Raw genomic sequence first — 22,023 nt, 5'->3', positions numbered from 1 at the left:
GTTACTCTATCAACTATCAAAGTGTGGAATTACCAAGGCTAAGGACTGGAAGAAATGGGAAATCTCTGCAGTTGAGACTTTTTTCCAGTACAATAGGGACATGTTAGAACCTCTGTCAGGTTACTAGTGCTGACTGTTTCTTTCTGTCCCAATCACAACTGCTCCCCCTCATTACTTGTTTTGCACACACAGGAACAGAAAGTGAGATTAACCCTTTTGCTACGGGTACCTGAGCTATTTTTGCACATGTTATAATCCACATTTTTGGCCTGAAATTTACCTAAAACCCCCGAGAGTTGTATATTTTCTGAAAGCACAGACACTGTAGAATGAGATGGTGGCAGGTGCAAATGTCTACATCACATTATATTAGCACAACTTTTTATGAAACCCAAAATTTCAGTAAAAATTACAATGAAGTTAAATTTAGTGCACAAAAACACAATATAATACCCATTTTCTGGGAAAATATAAAAGATGAGCTTGTGCTGATGCTGCTGAGTAAATAGATACCAAACATGCCAAGCTTAGAAATTGCATGCGCCCATGAAACGGCAAAAAATATAATACCTCAAATTGTCCATAGGTTAGGCTTTAAAAGCATGTACAAGTCATCAGTGTAGAGTTATCCATGAATATTGGCCCTAGAATTATTGCTCTCACTCTGGCGCGCTTGGCACTACCTAACGTGTAGTGCAATCATTGTTTTCATACATACAGTATGCGCACTTGATGCATGTTTGCGTAATGTGAATGTCCAAGTCCCATCGCACTCCTGACCAGTAAGTCCCTTAGGAATAGGTGGGTGCAGCAGTGACAAATAGATCGCACCCCATGAAAGAAAGGGTCACTGGCACTCCAGTATGCTGATGTGCCTTTATTGACGCATGCTCAGTATCACATTAGAATGCACGCGTTCAGAGGGACAGGGGACAACATTTTTTGGGGTATTTTGAAAATGTATTTCATTTAACTTTAAAAAAAATTTTTTACTTAACTCCATTGCTATCACACACCACATGTGATAGCACATTTGAGGTGACAGGTTCCCTGGTGACATTAGGGGTCTATTAGAGGGACAGCAGAGCCTGGAAAGCAAGGCAGGGGGTGTCGGCCAGGGGGGCTCTGGAGGGGGGTTCCAGATGGAGTCCATTTACAGGAGCCCGCTGTCACTGTCAGGTCCGTAAGGCATACATTGTGACAATGAAAGGATCCAACTCCAGAAATAACACCCTTGAGTGCCCACACACACTAACACACTAACACACACACACTGTAGAGGGTAAATGCTTATTTTTGTCTAGGGGTAGAAAAATAAGCTGTAACACTTACCGTATTCAACGCCCTGGCAGGCTCCCTCCATCTGAGAAGCCTCCTCTCTGAGGCCCTCTGGCATGTAGTCGCATGCTTAACTCTTCCACATTCAATGCAGGACTACTAGTCCTGCATTGCACATGATGGCGCCTAGAGACTGGCGACAGCCCGGAGCATCAGGGAGAAGAGGAGAGCAGAGGATCCTGCCAGAGGTAGGAATACTGTAAGTAATACAACCTCTTCATCTCTCCCCAGAGTTACCAAGCATTTAACACAGGTAGCACAGCTAGCAATAAAAACTGGAGCTTTGCTTTGAAGCTGCCTTGCCTTCTTAATAAAATTGCTAGGAGAGTATTTTATCCGTCGACACTCTGCCAAAAAAAACTCCCTTTGTCCTAGCAATTCATTTCTTTGTGTACACTGCGAGTGGTATGCTCTGAACACACTCAGTCTGCACTCATCTATAAGAGCCCAGTGGCAGTATAATGTATCTCCAGTGAATAAATGTGGGGGTGACATCAGCGCTGGCAGGCCAATGGAGAATGAGAGCTGAAGCTTTATGGTGGAGAAGATGACAGCGACAATGGAGAGGGGATGGGGCATGGACCTTTCATTGCTGGAGAAGGAAAATCCAAAGCTGGCCATATGCTGATCGCATCGCGACCATTTTTTTGTTTAAGTTCGATCAGTGGGTGACCTCACCAACATCACCCGGCTTGATAAAGGTGGATATTTCAACTGGATTTTTGCAAAAGGAGCCAGGTAGAAAATTGTCAGCCAAACAATGACTTCAGCCAATCAGCTGCAGCCACTGTACGGGAATTTGGACCAGCCGTCATACTACATAGCTGTCAGGGGAGATTCCTCCATCCACACTGCTTAGCGTTGATGGGGAAATCCAGTGATTTTTCTTGTGCTGAACAAAATAAATTGTATGGTGAATGGCCAGCTTTTGTCTGCTGTGATGTGGAAGGATACTGTGGATTAGGGATATCCAGATACCAGTGCTGATACTTGGCATTTTCATGAGAACTACCAGGGTTGCAGCGGTTGCAGCTGGGACAGGGCTCTGGCGCTCCACCATTGTCCTGAAATCATTAGTCTGTATTGTTTTAGAAGAACTGTCACATTAAACAAAAATGTATCAGTACTCATATCTGTGAGTACTTGGGCAACTATAGGTACTTGTACTTGAAAAATAGTATCGGTTTATCTTTTATACAGTATATACTGATAAAAAAAATCATACATTAAAACAAGGATGCACAAATTCCAGGAGCTCTGTGTCCCTCCTAACTTTTGAGTTTTTCTCTAGTCTAGTCCTGAAGCTGGAAAAGTATCTGTACTTGTACCGAGTAAAGAACTTGGTATCTGAACATCCCTACTGTGGATAATTTATATTAGGGCAAGTGCTGCAGTGGTCTCAGCAGCCTCCAATCCTTCGTAACTTTGAATTAGCTGGAAATGTCTACCATATGTTAAAGTGACATTAAAGGCAAATTGTTTTCCGTCCCCCTAATGTTAATGAAAGTACTTACCTTAAATTATGTCTCTTAATCCGATCTTCCTCTTCTTTCCTGTCCTTTTCAGCCTTCTCTCCAGCGGTGGTGCCAGTCTCCGATCCAGCGCTGACTCCTCTGTCCTTGCTGGCACTTCCTGTCCCACGGTGTCTGCATGCGGGTGCACGCGTCCATAGACTTACCTTGCGTCTCTTCTCGTCTCCCGGCCGAAAATCCGAACTGCGCATGCGCCCGACCCAAGATGCTTTGCGGCCGCCCGAGCATTTCCCGATTTTCAGACGGCAGCGCGTGGCGAAGACAGGGGTAAGTTTAAACCGTTTTTAAAGCGTTTTTAAAAAAAACTTTTTGCATATACTGTATCTACTGCTTGCTAGCAGTAGATGTATGGAAAAAACGGAGGGTTTAGAAACCCTTTAGGACAGAACTCGTTTACATTGCAATATCATATTACTGTACTCCAATTTTATTTTTTGTTGTTGTTTCTTTCTAATAAAGATTACTTGGATAATAAAGTACATGCGAGTAGATGCTGAACAGTTCAAGGACACAGATGTAATCCAAAGCTTTTTAGGTATTTGTTTCATGAGTATTACTCACTCATGGGGCCAGAGTAAATGATTCCTAATAATTCTATAGAAGATCTTGTATTGTGTATTGGGCTGGTGCAATGGGTGCTCATCTATTGCAGCTGACAGATGTGCGGTGACTCTGGGGATATGCACAGTAATAATGATCTGTTCCTTCCTAGGGGGGTAGAAAGAGATGTGGGGGATTTCACCTCCTCCTCTCTACGTCCCCTCCTCATTCAGTAGTCTCTATGACGTGGCACACACACAAACATATATACACAATCTGCCTAGACTTCCTTGTCTGTCTGCATTCCCCTCTCTAGCAGAGCACAAATCTCACTCTACAAATGTGGCTGCCATTGCTGCTGTTTGGCCTCTTTCAGCCCTTGTTGGGCTATGAAATTGACTGGAACAAGTTAGAAAAGATGGCACGGGCAAAGGTGGAGGTGAGTGCAGCCAAATGCTATTCTACGAAGGGCTCAGGGCCCTGTAGGGTGTAATTGTGCAAACTCTTGCAGAGAAAGCAGCCTGCAGGCTTGTATAAAGGATTATTCCAGGCATGGCTTAACCTGGTCACTGCCAAACATCTCTATAATGCAACATCTGTTAGATTTCTCCTACTGGCTAGGGATAACCCAGGGGTGGCTGTAATGGGATCTAACATATTTGTGTTTTCTTCACAGTCATGTGGCGGATGACAGCTCAACAGGCTGAAAGAGGTAAGATGAAAGCATATTGGAAGAATCAAATTGTATGTAATAAATTGGGCTATAGCAAGTCCTGATATTTTGCTGGCTGCTGAGATTTGTATGACACCGATGACCCAGGGATGGATTATGCCTCCAAGCTAATGCTAATGGATGTTAGATGTTCCAGCTGTTACACTTGTAGGTCATATTGGCTGTGTGAGTTCGGTTGTGTTGTAGCAGGTTGATGACGATGCATGCCACCAAAGCATTGTGTACATAGAACTGGTTAGAAAGGTCAAACAGTGATGACAAAAATCACAAAACATATTAATGGTCTGTGCATTGTAAAAAGACTAATACCTGGATCTGTGAGCAAATGATGACCACAGGACGCTGGACCTCATATGGCAGGGAGTCAGTTCACTGGCTGCAGGGTTTTCATTACTATGCAATATTTGTTCTCAGTCTATCCTTTCAATTTACTAAATGTTTTATTGCACTAATTAGTTTAATGCACCGCATACATTTTATGTATCGATTTTGTGGCTTCTATTTTTTATGTAAGTCAATTCATAAAAGTTATCGCAGGATTTATCACTTGTATACAATTTATCTAGTGGTTTTAATTCTAAGGTTGTGTTGAAGTTGGGATAAACTAAGGCTTCTATGATGGAGATAAAATGACACCAGGAAAATACTGATTTATGAGAATAAAAGAATAAATAATGATTTCATTATTTCAATAATTATTTTATGTTAAAAGAAACCATTGCACCTTTATGTGTTAAGCTGGCCATACACTCCTACTGCCAAAATTCAAGCAGTGTGTGGCCCCATCAGTGCCCATCAAAAGTAATTTTTTCAATCAATTCTGTCTCAGGACTGGTCCAAAAATTCTCTGCAGGCGCACGTGCCATTGTCAGTATACAATAGCTCAGTGAGGGGATTGAGAAAAATGGATAATATATGGCCAGACTAAAGGTGCCCATACACTGGCCAAAATTCGCACAGTGTGTGGGGCTGTCGGCTCCCTTTCAGCTGACATGCCTCAATCAGCTGATCGAAGGAGCCGGCTGGAAAATGTTCGATCAATCAGAGCCGGCAGCCCATGAGCTGTCTGCTCTGATCAGCCGCCACCTGTCAGAATACAATGTATACAGCTGGATTCCTCGATCGCCCACGGGTTGAATGAAAAAATAGGTGTATGGCCAGCCTTAGTCTAGCCCTACACGTTTAGATGTCTCTTGTTCAGCCCTGAGGGGCTAACAAGAAAAATTAATCAATTCCCCCATCCAATAACCGGATCTGTGAGCATATGGTGTTCACAGGACTCTGCACCTTATATTGCATATTTCCCATCCAAGCTTAACAGAAATCTCCACCTGCTTGGTATTGTATTGGTATTGTATTCACTACCCGTGGCTGTCTGAATACCTGACCAGTGACGTCATCTGATTGTCAGTGTTCAGATGACAGTGTTCCACCCAGCTTGACTTTTGTGGACTTCAGCAGGAATTAGCCAAAAGTTGCGCCATGTATGGTCAGCTTAAGTTATATGAACTGAACTTTTTGATAAGAAAATGATCATGAAATGAAAAAACACACAGTTAAACGAATTCATGCAGCAAGGAAACGGGTTTCGGAATTTCTATGGTGACATAGAAAGCAGGAAGCTGTCTGTAAAGCAGGTTCCACAATGAAATCTAATAGTTTGGAGCTCCTTTTTCAGACCTGAGATCTCATCTGTTGGGTCATGAAAGCTATTAAGGAAGGTGTATACAGTATATCCTTGTGCACCTATACAAACATTAATTTGTGGATGTATGCTGTTCTATGGTTAGGGTTTAATGGAAGATGGTGTTTATTGCTTTTAACTAGTAAAAACATAATAAGATTATCCAATATTATACTTTAAAAGAAAATCATGTCTGGTTCTAGAAATCTCTGCATCATGTAGAGCTTGTGAAAATGGTTGTTATCTCTGAACGCTGCGTTTTGCATGTCAAATCTGTGCTAAGTAGACACATGGGATTGCTCTAGACTCAGTACATAGATTTGACAAGACTTTCACCTTGTAGCCCAGGAATAGCCAAATTGTAGCCCTCTAGTTGTGGTGAAGCTGCAAATCCTATCATGCCTCTGCCTCTGGGAGTCGAGTCTGTGGCTGTCAGAGTCTTGCAATGCTTTTTGGGACTTGTAGTTCCATATAGGGTTGCCACCTGTCCAGAATTCACCCGGACAGTCCGGGTTTTGAATGCTGTGTCCAGGTTTCATGGCAGCAGAAACCCGGACACAAGATGCCAGGCAGACAGGGGCAACCAAAATTAAGATAGGTGTTACTGGCCCCCCATTGAAAATAGTCTTAACTGTGATATTTACATATGAATGGGTGGCGCTATTTACATATGAATAAGCCACGACTCATTCTCCCCAAAAAATGTCTGTAAGTCGCTAGAGTGTTCGGGTTTCACTTGAAGAAAAGGTGGCAACCCTAGTTCCATAACAGCCAGAGGGCAACGTTTGGCTACCACTGTTCTAGTCCCAGCGCAGGGGCTCCATCTGATCTGCATTTGCCTGCGTTTGGGGAACATTTGAAACTGCAGGTATAGATGTGCAAACTTATAAATCAAAGCATAATTCAACCCCATAATCCATTCAGAAAAACAAAGCCCATTTATGCTAGGCCTTAAAATGTCATGACCATATGGAAGCTCAGCATGCATCATAATGGCCTATAGAATAAGGAAGATAAAGTTGAGCATATGTGATTCGCTGACTTGTTATAGATACAGTAATGTTAATGTGATTTTATTAAACAGCAAACAATGTGCAGTCATTTAAAAATGTAACCATGGTAGTTAGCTTGTATTTGAATTGTGAAGGGAATGATGCAAATGTAGGCACACGCTTAACATGTTAATCCGTCTTGCTGTGCTTTATGGAATATACCAAAAGACGTTTGTCTTTAGGAAATATTCCTGCATGCTGCATGTTTAATAAAGAGCGGACAGCTTTATCTACAGATCATGGGAGACAGCTGATAGCTTGGCTTTACTAGACAGAAAGTCATGGACCCAGAACAAGTATATATCGATCAGGAATTCTGAATTCTCTCATACCTTCAATTGCTGTATATGCATTCTAAATCAGTGACTGGGATGTTTTGCAGCCAGAGATAGCCAGGCAATCAGGATTGACAGAAGCAGGCCATCAATGGCAACCTCTGTATTTGCCACATGCCTGGTGTACTTTAAAATTAGCCTGTTCTTTGTCTACAAGAGGGGTACGCATGGATGTGCTAAATGGCCAAACACATTTTATTTTGTTTTGGATAGAGCAGGGAAGGATTTGAGCCTCTTTCAGTTTTTTTTGCCACCTAACCTAGTTAGAAGATATCTACTTACTCCCTGTCAGGACAGTAAGTAATGGGAAAGAAATGCAAAACCAATATTTTAGTAGCATGGGCAAGGGTTAAAACTTCTGATAGTGTTTTTACTATTATCTGGGCCTTTTTGTTCTGTTCCAGATATGGTCACATGCCCCATTTTTGTACAGGTGTCACAGGGACAGGAAGTAAGGCTAAATCCCACATATGTAGTCATCAACACATTTTACCTCTTCCCCTTACTATCCAAAACTAGACTGTCTGATTTTGGCTTTGTGTCTCTTTTTCTCTATGGTATTATAGTTAGTGGTTGTGCACTGATTAATGCCTGTATTTCTAGATGTCCCCTAGCATGTTCCTGCATTTCAAAGAAGCATTGTAAGTTATTGATATATAGACACGTAAAATTGGACAAAAAAAATTGAATTTTTCAAGTAAAAAAGAAAGTTCTACATTAAAATGCCTTTAAGATAAGAAGAATCTTTGAGATGTTGAGCTCATTATTATAAACAGAGCTGGTTGTGTTGCCTATTGCTTAAAGTCAGGTCCCATCATTCTGCTGTCAGTGACATATGGAATGTTATCAGCTGCTATGGGCAATACCTCCATTGTTCTTTCTTTTTTTTAGATATTGTTTATTTTACCATTTTTCTCTTTTATCTGCTTTTCATATATAATGCTCAGTGCCCTCAGGTTTAGACCTGAAACATAAATTAGACCAAAGTCCATCTTGTGGTTAAGGGCTTTAGTTGATGGGTCAATGCATCTTGCTTTCAGGTGCATTCGGCTTGCATTCCATAAGACTTTGAAACGCTTCTAAGATCTTTTTGTGAGCCCATCCACCGATACATTTGGCTTGCAGTTGATCAAGTTCTGAGTTGCATTTGAACTCCTTTTGACTTGCATTTCACCTTCTTCTAAGCTGCATCAACCTGCTTCAAGCTACATAGGCGTACCGATTGACTTGTATGCAGTCTTGACGGGAACAAAAGCCCATTGACACTGACCCTAAAGCAAGTTTGGCAAGAATTTTACTCTCTTGTAAAAGCGACCATACACAATGGCGTGACTGAAGTAATGTAGCAATGCCTTTGATGGTTATCTTTTCACTTGGAATTCACATCCATTGCACTGTGCTGAGATCCATGTAGGGTAATAAGAATGTCATCGTCCTATTAAAGTGACACTAAACTCAGGAATTAAATATTAAAAACACATTCAACACATTATATTAACAAAAATATATCTTATTTGTGTGTCACTCAGCTGTAGATCCTCAAATCATCTCTGAATTCATGCTGAGACTGTCCTTCCTTCTGGATGGCTACTTTTGTTCCCCATGGTCTCTGTAGTCACAACTGCAAGCTTGCTCCTCTGATGGACTGCAATCTCACATTTGGTCAACTAATCTATATATAGATTGTTGTCTATTACGGGAATGACCTTGGAGCGGTGGTTAGTTTACAACACACACAGGGACCATGGGAAACAAAAGTAGCCACCCTCCAGAAGGAAGGACAGTGTCGGCACCTATTCAGAGATGATTTGAGGATTTACAGCTGAGTGATACACAAATAAGATACATTTTTGTTATTAGTTAAGGTACTTGAATGCATTTTTAATGTCACTTCAATGTCTAAGGATATTCCAACCCATAAAATGGCACGCACATACTGTAATTATTTTGACTGCATACATTGTCAGAATATTGTGCCAGAACCGTCCACATTGTGCAACATGTAACTTGTAGTTCGAAAACATCTTCCATATGTTTGGAGATATCTGACAGAGAAGCCATTAGGGACCAAGAAGCTCATGAGGATTGAGAAAAACATGTGCTCTCATGAACCTATAATTACAACTAATACACAAAGGATATTTAGAAAGGTTCACATATGTCAGAGAGAGACTATAGGGAGTATGAACCATATGGGGACCGTTTCTGATTTTATGCCAACAGGCTGGGAATATTCTGCAGATTCGTAGGTGCTAACATAGCACCAGCCAAACGGCTTTCTGCTGGCAGTGGAAACATTGCTTCCTTTACACTGCCAAGCATACACTCACATTAGTAAGACTCTATCATTTAATCCATTAGAAGAAATAAAAGCCTCTTACTCAGGTACAGGAGAACTTTTTCTCTTGCAGGCAAAAAAATTGATGTCAAACTCTATAAAATATTCAAGGCAGACAGCTGCAAGACACAAAATTGTAAAAAAAAAAAAGTGCACTTGTTAAAGGAGAATATATTTATCAAAATAACCATGTGTATGTCTACCATATGTTAAGAGATCACAGAGCATTATTTACCTCTGCTTTTTATTACAACATTGCATCAGTGGGAGGAAAACAGGGTGTGTAAACCATATGCAAGTACAGATTACCCAGCTCCAGGCTGTTAGTCCTGGTGCTCTACACTGCTGGGACCTTTGGCCATCTTTTGTGTTTTCCCAGAACTGCAAGATAGATAGATAATAGATTATAATAGATAGATAGATAGATAGATAGATAGATAGATAGATAGATAGATAGATAGATAGAATCAGATAGATAGATAGGATAGATAGATAGATAGATAGATAGATAGATAGATAGATAGATAGATAGATAGATAGATAGGATTATAATAGATAGATAACAGATATATAGATAGATAGATTATAATAGATAAATAGATTATAATAGATAAATAGATTATAATAGATAGATAGATATAATCAGATAGATAGATAGATTATAATAGATGGATAGATATAATCAGATAGATAGATAGATATAATCAGATAGATAGATATAATCAGATAGATAGATAGATAGATAGATAGATAGATAGATAGATAGATAGATGGATTATAATAGATGGATTATAATAGATAGATAGACCGATCACCTGATGTCCTTGTTTAGACATTTCAATATTTCAGCAATAGTAAGCACTAGCCCTCATCACCCACAGATTTATGCATGGTCACACTCGCCTGGATTTGTAGACCATGCAGAATAATGGCGTATTATTTTCCAAGATTGTGTTCCAGATGACTGCTCAGGGTTGAGGCCGCACATATGGTGTCAGTGTTTGTTCTCTTACGCTCTATAACTAGTTCAAACAGGACAGGTCAGAGCATACATTGTAGCTGCAGAATGTTTGGAAAGCAAGGTCACAGCAGAGTGCTAACAAGTAGATATCATTTATGACAGGACCGGAGTTAAAAGAGGGAGGGATACTGTGCCGATTGCTATACTGCCACTTTTACTAGATGTGTCAGCGCTTATTATGACAATTTGTTTTAGATTCATCATGTGTAGTGTCCTGGGAGGTAGATTTACTCGTAGCTCTCAAGTGGCCCTCATTTGGTGAGACAGGACAAATCCCTCTGTCCATCTTCCCCTTTCAGTCATCCCTTTCAGTGGTCTAATGTATAGCCTGGTAGTGGGTGGAGCATGCTGGGTCCCTCCTACAGCTCTGCTCTCTGTACAGGCTATGTACAGCACAGTGATGATGTCAGTGCCAATGTTACAAGGAAATAACTGGGTTTGCAAAGACATTTGCTGCTCACAAACTGGATGTATATCCTTTGTAGTTATTAAGAAATATAGTTAAATCAAAGTTGTTGTAGATAGAGTGCAACCCTTGCAATGCTGGGATAGACCCACTGCAAGGGTTAATAAAAGTCTACATGACTGGGGGCAGTGGGGGCAATATAGGGGGTATAATTTCCCTACATACTTTCTGCTAAAAGGTGTCCTTTGTCATCTCATAAAGGAGTTTAATAACAGCATACAATGTAAATATGAAGCAGGATATTTACTTACCTACTTAAAACATGAGACATTGAGACACACTGCGGGCTCAAGAGACAATCCTTTCCCTTCACAAAGCAGTACTAAGGTATCGTCATGAATTCTCAGTTCAATTTGGAGTTCCGGTAAACAAAGAAAAGATATTGTGGAACTGGAAAGATCTCAGAGCAAGCCAACTACGTTATTATGGAACCTCACATATGAGGAACTGGAATTTAACTGAACTCTACTTATTACAGGGACAAGGAGGGATCATCACCTTTTATTAAAACGTAAATAGTGTATAACATAAACTTGGTGAAAAATGATTCATCACCAGGGAATCACTCTGCAAATGAAGGAAAGGTTATGTGACCCAGGTAAATGGAAAGCATTCTTTACTTACTTCTTTAATAGTCTTCCACAGTTAGATTGCATCAAAGGTGAGCTAGATAGGGTTTTTAAATCCCCAAAATAGAAACGGCTACTAATATTAATAAGAGGCGACACTGGACATTGTTGATACATTCAGTATGTGATAGCCGTTAAGGATCCGGATGGAATTTATTTTCCTGTTAGAAAAAACCTTAAAAGAGTCTTCTTTTGCTCTCTATGAAATGTGGGTTTAGAGTTTTGAGAATATTTGCTAATTTGAAAAGGCAAAAAGCAAAGTGCTGCAATCTATAACTACCAATGTGCCATGTATTCTTGTACTATGATGGAACTCCCTTTGATCTCCTGTCACAGAGCCATGCCGGTCCCAGCCGCATCAGGCACAGCGGATCTCGGGAGCAGCAACGGCAGTGACAGCTGCTAATACAAGCGATCGAGCGTCTATAGAGACGCTCGATCGCTTGACTGTGTTAAGCTGCTCGTGGGGCTCCACCGTCCTCTCGTCACAGACGAGTGGATTTTTCAAGCCCTGGTTATGAGTATATATGTTTCTCTGACCAATCACTAGGAGGTTCATGGCCAGTGGTGCATGTTGGGAGAGGACATAAATATTCAGGGTGGACCATGTGAGGTTCTCTTTCTCCACTGGGTCCTGCCTGGGGGAAGGCTGCTATGGACTGTGTGATTTGGCTAGGCCTAAAGCCTAGGGAACTAGCCACGGAACTGAGGCCTGAGTGTGGGGATCCAGTGGTTGATACTGAGGCTAAAGAAGATAGAGTAACTTCAGCTGGCCTGTGGAACCGGAGAAGTCATCCTCTGCTGAAACTGGAATCTGATTGGTGACTTCTGATTCAAGTACTGCTTAGCCGGGTGCTCAATACACAGATTGCCACATTTGTCTTAAAGGTCCTAGTCTGTGATGGCAGCAGATACTTTGTTCTACCACTTAAAGGAGCCAACGCCAGCCTGGATGTTCCTAGCCCTAACCCTCTCTCCTTGAAGTTCTACAATAAAATTCCTCAGCATCATATCTACAGTCTGGATCTTTGCTTTATCAGTCGCCATGGAGGGTGGTAAGTGCTATTGGGGCAGCTCGATTGCTACAATCCCTAGACAGGCTATGGAAGACTCATTTATCCAGTGGCTCCTTCGGGGGTGAACGCTACACTCGCATTTTTTTTTAATGTCTGTATATATCATTGCCACCACTGCATATCTCTTACATATGTTTTTAATACGTTGGTCAAAAATGCTGGCGGATGCATTCATCTTCAAACTGCCATGACATGTGCATCTACCTACGTGTAGCTCAGTGTTTTTTCAGTCACAACACTTTTTAAAAGTATGCGAAGTTTGGTGGCATTCCAGTCTAAAATGTAAAGAACGACATGTGGTACCCCCCGGATCGATACCAGACCATTAACCTATATCGGGGCCCGATATGTATTCTAAGGGAGGAACCAATAAAATAAAAAAATAAAAAAGTGTGGTCCCCCTTTACATCAGAGTTCTCCCCTTGCACATTAGGAATACTCCGTTACATCAAAGCCCTCCTTCACTCCAGAATCTCCCCTTCACATCAGGACCCACCTTATCACATGTACCACACAAACCACTGTGTTCCATCATCCTTGTGCATGGATTCACAGAATGGTGCCGTTATCAATTTTAGGGTAGCCCAGCATTATATAATGTGACATGTGAGATGAAAATAGTTTTCTCTGAGATCTCTAACTTGTGGCTCCAGGTTTCATGTACATGTATGGTTATGCCTGCACATGAACTATTCCATATCCATCCAATCACTACATAGGTATATTTCTGATTACGTAATGCTGTTCAAAGCTAAATGTGATCTAAACCACATAAGTAAAAACACCCTGGCCCAAAATAATGTTTCGTTCTGTAGGCAGGCTCTTGGTCTGCATTACTGCTTCTCTGTCTAGTTTGTCTGTGACCTGAAACAAGCACACAGGCAGTGTACCTAATAGCAGGGGCGAACTGGGCCGGGGGCAGGGTGGCAATTGCCCCCCGGGCCTCTCTGCCCGCGGCCGTCAGGAGGCCCGTCACTGGCCCCCGCTAAAAGAAGCCTCCGGCCACTGGTGCAGTGGCTCCCTCCGCCGCCTCTCTGCCGCTTGCACCGCTACAGATGCGGCTCTGTACTCAGCGGCCGCTCTACAGTGCCTGATTAGAGAGATCCAGCCAGCCCGGATCGATCCAAAATGGCTGGATGCCCTTGAGGAGCGAGCGGCCGCCGAGTACAGAGCCGCATCTCATGCGGGCGGGCAGGCTGGCCGGCCGGGTGCATGTGGCAGAAAGGCGGCGGAGGGAGCCACTGTAGACAACCCCCCCACAAACAGGGTCCAGGGACTGCTAATAGGCACATTGTTCCAGGACAGTGACTGACCAAGTAGTGCAGGAAGGAGGCGGATGACAGACTTGGAGTTTACAGCTTTAGGCCCCGTTCACACCAGGGCGTTTTTGTCTAGCAGATTTTTACGCGATGAACCGCCGACATTTAAAAAGCCATACATTCCTATGGGGACCGCTCACGCAAATGCGCGGAACCGCGCGATCCGAAACACTTGTCGCCTGAAATGCTCCCTGAGCTACTTTTGTCGCACTGATCAGCGCGGTTTCCATCTAGACTTCAATGGAGATGCACTGATTAGCTTTTCATCGCAGAAACATGCATAAAAATGCGCAAAAACGCCCTTACAAAAATAGAGCGTAAAACGAGCTGAAATGCTGTCGCCCTGGTGTGAATGGGGCCTAAAGAAGATAACACTAGCATTTTTTGTTGTACATTTCCTATGTCCTTGTTAGTTCCCACTATGTATGTTGAGATGCAATCTCAGCTTCTTGATTTTCTTACTATTGGAGAATTTGCAGTTGTCAGCAGACTCCTGTTTATACACAGATGGAATATATATAAGCGTTTTGCATGCTTCCAGGCTGAAACTGGGTGGTGTATTAAGTGCAAAACCATGAGTCTAAGAACAAAAGACACGTTCAGCGAAGTAGCTGAATTTTGGGTTCTGTCTGGAGACAGTTTGGGTTTGAAATGTTGTCACAGCTATTGCTATGCTCCAGCTGTGCATTAACTGCAAATCCCAACATGCCTCTAGGAGTCATGCCTCATGGCACCTGTAGTTCCACAACAGCTGGAGGGCTGGAGTTGTCCACCTTTGCCTTAGAGAAAAGCCATAATGTACAGTTTTTATATATTCTATACAGTTGAAAAGCATGTAACAATCTCCTCTTTTTCCAGGTGAAGGCCTTCGTTCAGGAGGACATCCCTCTTTAGTATCCTTCACAAGAGTACAGAAGCTTGAATCCTGGTTTCCCTAAATCTGCTCACAAATTATTAGAGGGTGGTATTTTGACTGCTTGCCAACTACACCATACCGATTTTTACCGATAGTGATCCTTCATCAGGGCTGGATTTACTCTCTCTGCTGCCAAAGGCCAGGTTCCTCAATGTGCCCCCCTACGCGCCACCTGACATTGTATGCAGCCTGCAGGTCTGCCATTCTCCATGGGGGGGGGGGCATGGAGAATGCATACAATGTGGCCGAGATCACTTGTACAAAACAAGTGGCAGCTTTCCTTCTGTACATTTAGCTCTGCTTGCCCAAGCAGGGCTAATTGTAGAAAACAACTACGCGCCCAGGCATCGGGAGATAGTAATTCCACACCCCAGCTGCCCCTCTGCTCCCTGCTGCCACGAGACCAGGGCAATCTGGCCCTGTTAGTAACCATCACAGTGTCTGTTATTTTCATATTTAACCTACCAGGTTCATAGTACCTCCTACTCTAAAAGATCCCAGGTACTTGTTTTTCATATGGATTTTGTTTATTATTGATTATAAAGAAGAATGTTATTTTGTGTGAAACATTCTTAGATACATTGTTTCATTTTAGTGACAACTGGAGGCACTATTGTTGTTATTATCCCTAACATCCCTTGGTTGGCCTTGTGGGAAATCCAGCCCTGTTCTTCACCTCTATAGTGAATACAAATACTAGCACTTATTGAGAATTGTAGTATGACAGGGCTGGACAAATCCCAGGAGCCAGGTAGCCAATGCGCCTTAAAATTCCAGCTGTCTCCTAACTTTTGAGGGTTTCTCTAGTTGTCAATGGAACTGGCTCCTTAAAGAAAACTCCTACTGGCTCCTGGAATGGATAGACTGGCTTCTAAATTCCTTGTAGATTGTCCACCCCTGTCTAGGTTTAATTGGTGAAAGAACAGAATCGGTTTACCCAAAACAGATGTTTCAGTTATGGATGTAGACTGGTATCATCAATTATTAGCTGGTTTCGTATGTCCTTACCGGAGTCCCTGACTGCTCCACAAGAACAGAGGAGTTGATTGACCAAAGGAGAAGATGGTAATTTCTCTTGGGGAAGGATGGTTAAAAAAAATATCCAGTAGGGTAATTGTAAGGCCCTAAACATAATGGTCATATTCTGCTTGAGTTAGCACAGGCATGAATCATATTCATGGGTCACCAAGAACTGCTAGTGTCACTGTGTGTAGAGGGCTGACAAGATTACACGAGTGCTTGTAAAATGATGTCTATTTCTGCAGACAGACCACCAGCTTTGATAACGTACCCAACACATACTGAACTGTGGGTGAATAAAACAGACTTTCTGATAGTCTGAGTGCTGGTGTGGGTTTACATAGTCACCTAAACTATTAGGGCTCATTCACACCATGTGCGATAACCAGTCTTTTTATGTACTGGATCAACAAAGGCCACTGCAAGAGCACACAGAAACAATTGCTTTCTATGTGCCCTGTTCACACCGAAACAGAGCAGAGGGCTATGGAAAAATACAGCATGTCGGCATTCTTCTCCTCCACGGTGGAGGTTACCTGAAGTCTCCATCTGTTTCTTTGTGACTTTTCAATACAAAATTTTTTAAAAAGGTAAACCGTGCCTTGCGTTGTGAAAACACAAGGTGCAGCCCCCACGGGCAGCACAGAATGGACAGCAGCCCACATGCTAAAACAGTTTGTTTAGGGCTCAATTGAACCCTTTGTTAAGCCAGCTAAATACATTCCAGGTGCATCAATATCTTTTTTTTAAATCCATCCCCCAGACAAAAAACTAAGTTAGCCCTGCAAGGGTTGGTTTTTGTGCATTCTTTTAACACCTGTTGTATTGAATCACATGGAATGTATTTAGCTGATTTAAACTAAAGGTTCAATTAGGCTTTAAAGAGAACCTACAAAGATACAAATATGGGAGCAGCCATTGTTGACTAGCTTTTAAGAGTTTCAGGCTCTGAGCTTCACTTCCTAGTACGTTACTGATGTAGAACAAGCATGCTGGACCAGTACACACAGAATAAAAGATGACAACCCCAAGGACTGCACTTTTTAAAAACAAATTGGCAAAGCCAGCAAACACAATTCCATCCTCCGCTTTTCTTCAAGAATAGCTGGCATTAGAACATATGCATATTTTTGCCTTGACATGGTGTCTTTTCCCAGTCACAACCTTGAGATGAAGCATATACCTGGTGCAGACCCTGAACTAGTACTTATATCCTCCCACTATAAGGAACTGGAGGTAAGTGATGAACATGGTATTTTTCAAAATGATTTGACTAATGTTGTTGGCATTCCTTTATCAGTACAGCATTGAGTATTTTTCCATACCAACTGTCTGCACTGGCATACCCTTATCAATGTCATTCAGTTAATCACAGATCCTTTAATGGTAATTATTTAAAAATCCATACCTCCTAGACAGAAAAATGTTTGCATTGTCCAACTTATATGGTTCCCCGAAATTGTCAGGCTATACATCGGGTGTAACTTTAATAAGCAAAACCCATAATCTCATTGCACTTCCACAAAATGTATATACTGTGAGGGGAATTTATCAAAACTGGAGCAGACAAAATCTGGAGCAGTTTTATCTTCACTGAACAAACTGAAGAGAGAAGCCGATTGCTTGCCATTGAAAACTGCTCCAGATTTTGTCTGCTCCAGTGTTGATAAATTTCCCCAGTGTGATTCCCTAAAAATTCACAGATTAAAGGTGCCCATACACCTTACGACCATCGCAAGACTTTTGTCTTGCGATGGTCATAAGCGTATTAAAAGCTCGTACGATCTGCCCATCTTGGACAGGCAGATCGTACTTGCAATCATCGCAAGCCCGCCCCACTGAGGGGCGGGCTTCCGATGACTGCAAACGGGCAGTGTGCGCGTGCGCACACCGGCCCGTTCGGCAGTTGTCGAACAAGCAGGCCAATTCTCGGCGAGTTTTCAAGACTGCTTGTTCGACGGAAGACCATACAGTAGAAGCGGTTGCACGCCTTCCATACACTGCACGATTATCGTACGAGAATCGTGCAGTGTATGGGCACCTTAAGTCTTCTAATGAGATCTTTTCAGTGGTATTGGATGTCATGTAGCCATCAGTCAACTGCTTTTTGTAGACTGTAGATGTAACAGTGACATCTAAAGAAGACAATAAGGTACTGCAAGGCATAAGACTATAAGTCATTATATGATGGATTTATTTTGGGAAAAGAACGCAAATGAAGGTCTATAGAACAGCTGTACCCTGCAATCTTTTCTGTGATGCTAGTCAATATGTAACACCCGCTTATTGTCAATGTAATTTTCTCAGAACGCCAAGTTTATACCCAAATCATAAACATTCTGCTATCCATGAGCATTTTAATAAATGGATCATTCTCATCCTGTACAGTACATGTATGATTATAGGGTATGCGATTAGATGTATAATGTATGGCTAGTGCAACATACTTTAGGAAAAATATTTCTTCTAGACTGAAAAGGTACCATATGGGTAGTGTCAACAGTCCAGCAGTGGCGTAACCAGAGTTTGTGGCCTCGGAGGAGCGAGCGGCCGCCCGATGACAACCGGGTGAATGTGGCAGAGAGGGAGCCAAGGGCTTCGTTTAGCGGGGGTCGTGACGGCGCCCCCCTCAGTCCTGCGCCCGGGGCGAGTGCCCCTCCTGCCCCCCCGGTTGTTACACCACTGCAGTCCAGGACTATAGTAGAAATCATTTCTTTTAAGAAAATTGCTTAAAGGCAAACTTCATTAATTTTGGAAAATTGTATTCTGTTACTTTTTTTATATGTATTTAAACTGTTTTAGATCTATATTTTACAAATAAATATTTTATACAGGGTGCACGCATGACACAGGATTCATTACACAAAAGAGAAAGCAGTTTGTCATTAGATTCTCTCAGTTCTGCTTGGCAAGTTATTGCTTTATCACTTGCTGCTGTTATTAGGAGTTTGAGCTACTGAACTCCGTGCACAACAGGAAAAAAAAAAAAGAACTGGAAGAATAGAAAATGCTCAAAGTAACTTTGAGCTTAAAAAGGAGAACTATGACATGAGTGATTTCCACTCATCCTCATAGTTAGAACCAACCTGTGACAAATAAGCTGTCACAGGTCAGCTCTATTGATTGGCAAGTGAGCAAAAACATGCAGCCATTCCGCTCACTTGCCAGTTGGCTCCCTGCAGAGAGCGGTGACTGTCAGTCACCGCTCCCTGCAGGTATTCCCCCCTCCCCTCTCTGATCCTCCAGCGCTGACTGGATGAATGAATGGGGAGGGGTGGGCACAGCTGGCTCTGCCTTTAGATAGGCAGAGCCAGCTGTCACTCACGCAGCTGGATGGATCTTGACAGCCGGGATCTGTCCCGGCTGTGGCGCTCTCAGTATATCGCGGGTAATAGCCTGAGATATACTGAGCTTTGGGTCATGGGAGGAGGTTAGTAAAGGTCCTACCGTGACCCTAAGGAGAACTATGGGGAAAAACACTTACCCCATAGTTCTCAACTTACTGCTGTGTGGAAATCAACATATGGAAATTTTAGATTTACCTGACTAAAAGAAAATAGCCTGTCATGGAAGCAAATCCTGCCACTGCTAACTTCACTATATATTACAGAGAGTTATGTCACCCTAGGCTGAACAGAGATCACTAGCTCTCCGAGAACCTTGTCTAGTCAGAACCCACAACTTGGTGACTCTCTATGTTGCCCCTTCTTCAACCAGTTGCTTCAACTGATGCTCAGATCTACCATGTTGACTATTTACATTGCTCAGTGTGGACTTTGCACCAAAAATCAAAGAACCCCATGGAAAAATGCTAGTTAACAACACACCAGAAAGTCACTAAAAATACGCACATTATACATTAGTTTCTTGAACAGGAGAGGATGATGGCTCTCTGCAGGGTCCTGGGAAAGCAGATAATCCCAAATCTTGAGGCATTGGGATCCAGCATGCTGGATCAACTTCTCATAACATTGAGGATCATCTTTCCAATTGTTCCACAATGAGACCCAGTGACTTCATTAAAGATGCCAATAGGTTAGGTTACGTTTCCTTTTTACATGGTGAACATTGGTTCTATATTTTAATTCAAGGGCAGATTATCAAGCAGGGGTTAATTCTGCATTTACAGTGTGTAACACTTGCATGTCACATTAATCATACATTCACACCTTTTGTTTCAACATCTCATGGGAATTGCTTCATTCCAGCTATAATTTATTTGACAAACAAGATGATTAGCTGTGTACTTGTGACAAGCCATGTTCTGCCCTGAAGACTCTGCAAGTTATATTTAGAAGCAGTTTTATAAATAATGGAAATACAGTTGACCTTTTAGAGCATTAAAATATTCTTACGCTTATTTATTCTTTTCCAGAGGATTCCACTCACTGAAATGAAGAGAACTGAAATTAACCAGCTCTTAAAGGATCTGGGGTTTTATAAGAAAGAAAGCCAAGATGCTCCTGTGCCTGCAGAATTTCAGATGGCACCTGCAAAGACTTTTAAGCAGGAAACACTAGAGAGTGAAGAGGGGAAAGTCAAGGAGGAGGATACCAAGGAAGAGTTGTAGGAGTTGTAGCATGGAAAGGGTTAGAGTCAGGCGCTAGTAATTATCTTAGGGATTCATAGTATAGAGTATCAACATGCCAAATTCATAAATTGCAGAAGCTACTGATAGACCCAACTTGTCATCTTCATAGTGGAGTTCACCAGTTGTATGGCTCTTCTTTACAAACACCACAGTAAGATTTCCTTGCTATATTTTTCTATGCTTACATCATTATGAACAGATATGCAAAATGGATAGTAGATTGGAACATGTTCAATATCAGCATGAGCTATAGTTTTGGAAGATGACAAGCTGGGATTCTCAAACTGACTGCTGTGGGAGCTGGGCAAGTCTGATGATAGCTACATTGTCTTTGCTATAGATGATAAGGTGCTGGTTATGGGATGTATCAAGTTTGAACCTAACTCTTAGATATTTCTCTCGCCATCCTCTGTGCATCTGCACACTACTGAGGGCAAAAGAAGGGGGAGAAATGTAGTTCAACACCTAAATGACATCAGAACTTTTTCATATTACCTGACCATTGTGGTTATTGGGGACATTAATGAAGATCTCAGCTGTAAGGTGTCCTGGCTGGGAACGGATGTAAATGGTCTTCATGACAAGAAAAGGTCAGCTAAGGTCAGCTGAAAAAGTTGTTTTTAATAAAGAGAACCTTTTAAAGGAATGTATGTGTTTAGAGGCATTCTTTTTATGTAACTTTGACATTTACCATTTGACAATATAGTAAAACAAGGTGACATGGACTCATCACATATACAAATGTATGTGCAGCTTAGTGCAGTCACTGTAAAAGGGAATGAGTTTCATTTTTTTTCATGGATTTGCGATTATAGAGGTGAATGTGTGATTTAGATACTGTATACTCGTAAAGGTTTCATTCAGGGGTCTATTAGTTTAAAACAAATAAAGGCGAATGTTAAGCGCCAAGCTGATAATGTAGGGTCTCAGGAAAAAACCCCAAAAAACCTGGAAGGAATGGTAAAGATTTTCCCCATAGGAGCCAATAAAGTGCTTACTTTAAACATAACCTACATTAGACAATTTGCAGCAGAAATTTGAGGCTCTTCATGCCTGCTTGTTCCAAGATCAATGTTCTTCTGGCCCAGTACCACCAACACAACTAATGTGAAGAACCTAAAAGGTGGCCATATACACCTTACAATTATGGTGCGATTTTCTTTGTGCCATCATCGAACCGTCGTTCTATTTCCGCACGACTACCCCATCATGCACAGACCCATGTGGATTTCAATTATCGTTCGTTAGCAATACTAACTGACCAAATTTTCGTTTGCACATGTGCAGTGTTCATGTTATGATTTTTTTTTTCGTACAAAAACCCCATTATCGATTTTTCAGGCGATTAAAAAAAAAAAGTTTTCTATCCTGCCCAATAGACAAAATTCGGCCAGTTGTACAGTAATTGTGATCGTTCACTTCCCATCAACTGG

The 22,023-nt window shown here is 41.9% G+C and overlaps 1 protein-coding gene across 1 annotated transcript; it reads left to right on the top strand.

Annotated features, from left to right (window-relative positions):
• Positions 1-3,666: 3,666 nt before the first annotated feature.
• Positions 3,667-20,569, top strand: SELENOM (selenoprotein M). Its single transcript, XM_018555504.1, has 5 exons — positions 3,667-3,849; positions 4,087-4,122; positions 14,922-14,956; positions 17,157-17,235; positions 20,375-20,569. Exons 1-5 carry the CDS (start codon positions 3,751-3,753, stop codon positions 20,567-20,569), a joined length of 444 nt encoding a protein of 147 aa, XP_018411006.1. The 5' UTR covers positions 3,667-3,750.
• The last annotated feature ends 1,454 nt before the right edge of the window (positions 20,570-22,023 follow it).

The sequence above is a fragment of the Nanorana parkeri genome, unplaced genomic scaffold (genome assembly GCF_000935625.1).
Source record: "Nanorana parkeri isolate BGI_ZX_2015 unplaced genomic scaffold, ASM93562v1 scaffold199, whole genome shotgun sequence".
In the NCBI taxonomy this organism is placed as follows: domain Eukaryota; kingdom Metazoa; phylum Chordata; class Amphibia; order Anura; family Dicroglossidae; genus Nanorana; species Nanorana parkeri.
Note: the sequence above shows the minus strand (reverse complement) of the source record. Positions and strands in the feature narration are given on the sequence as shown.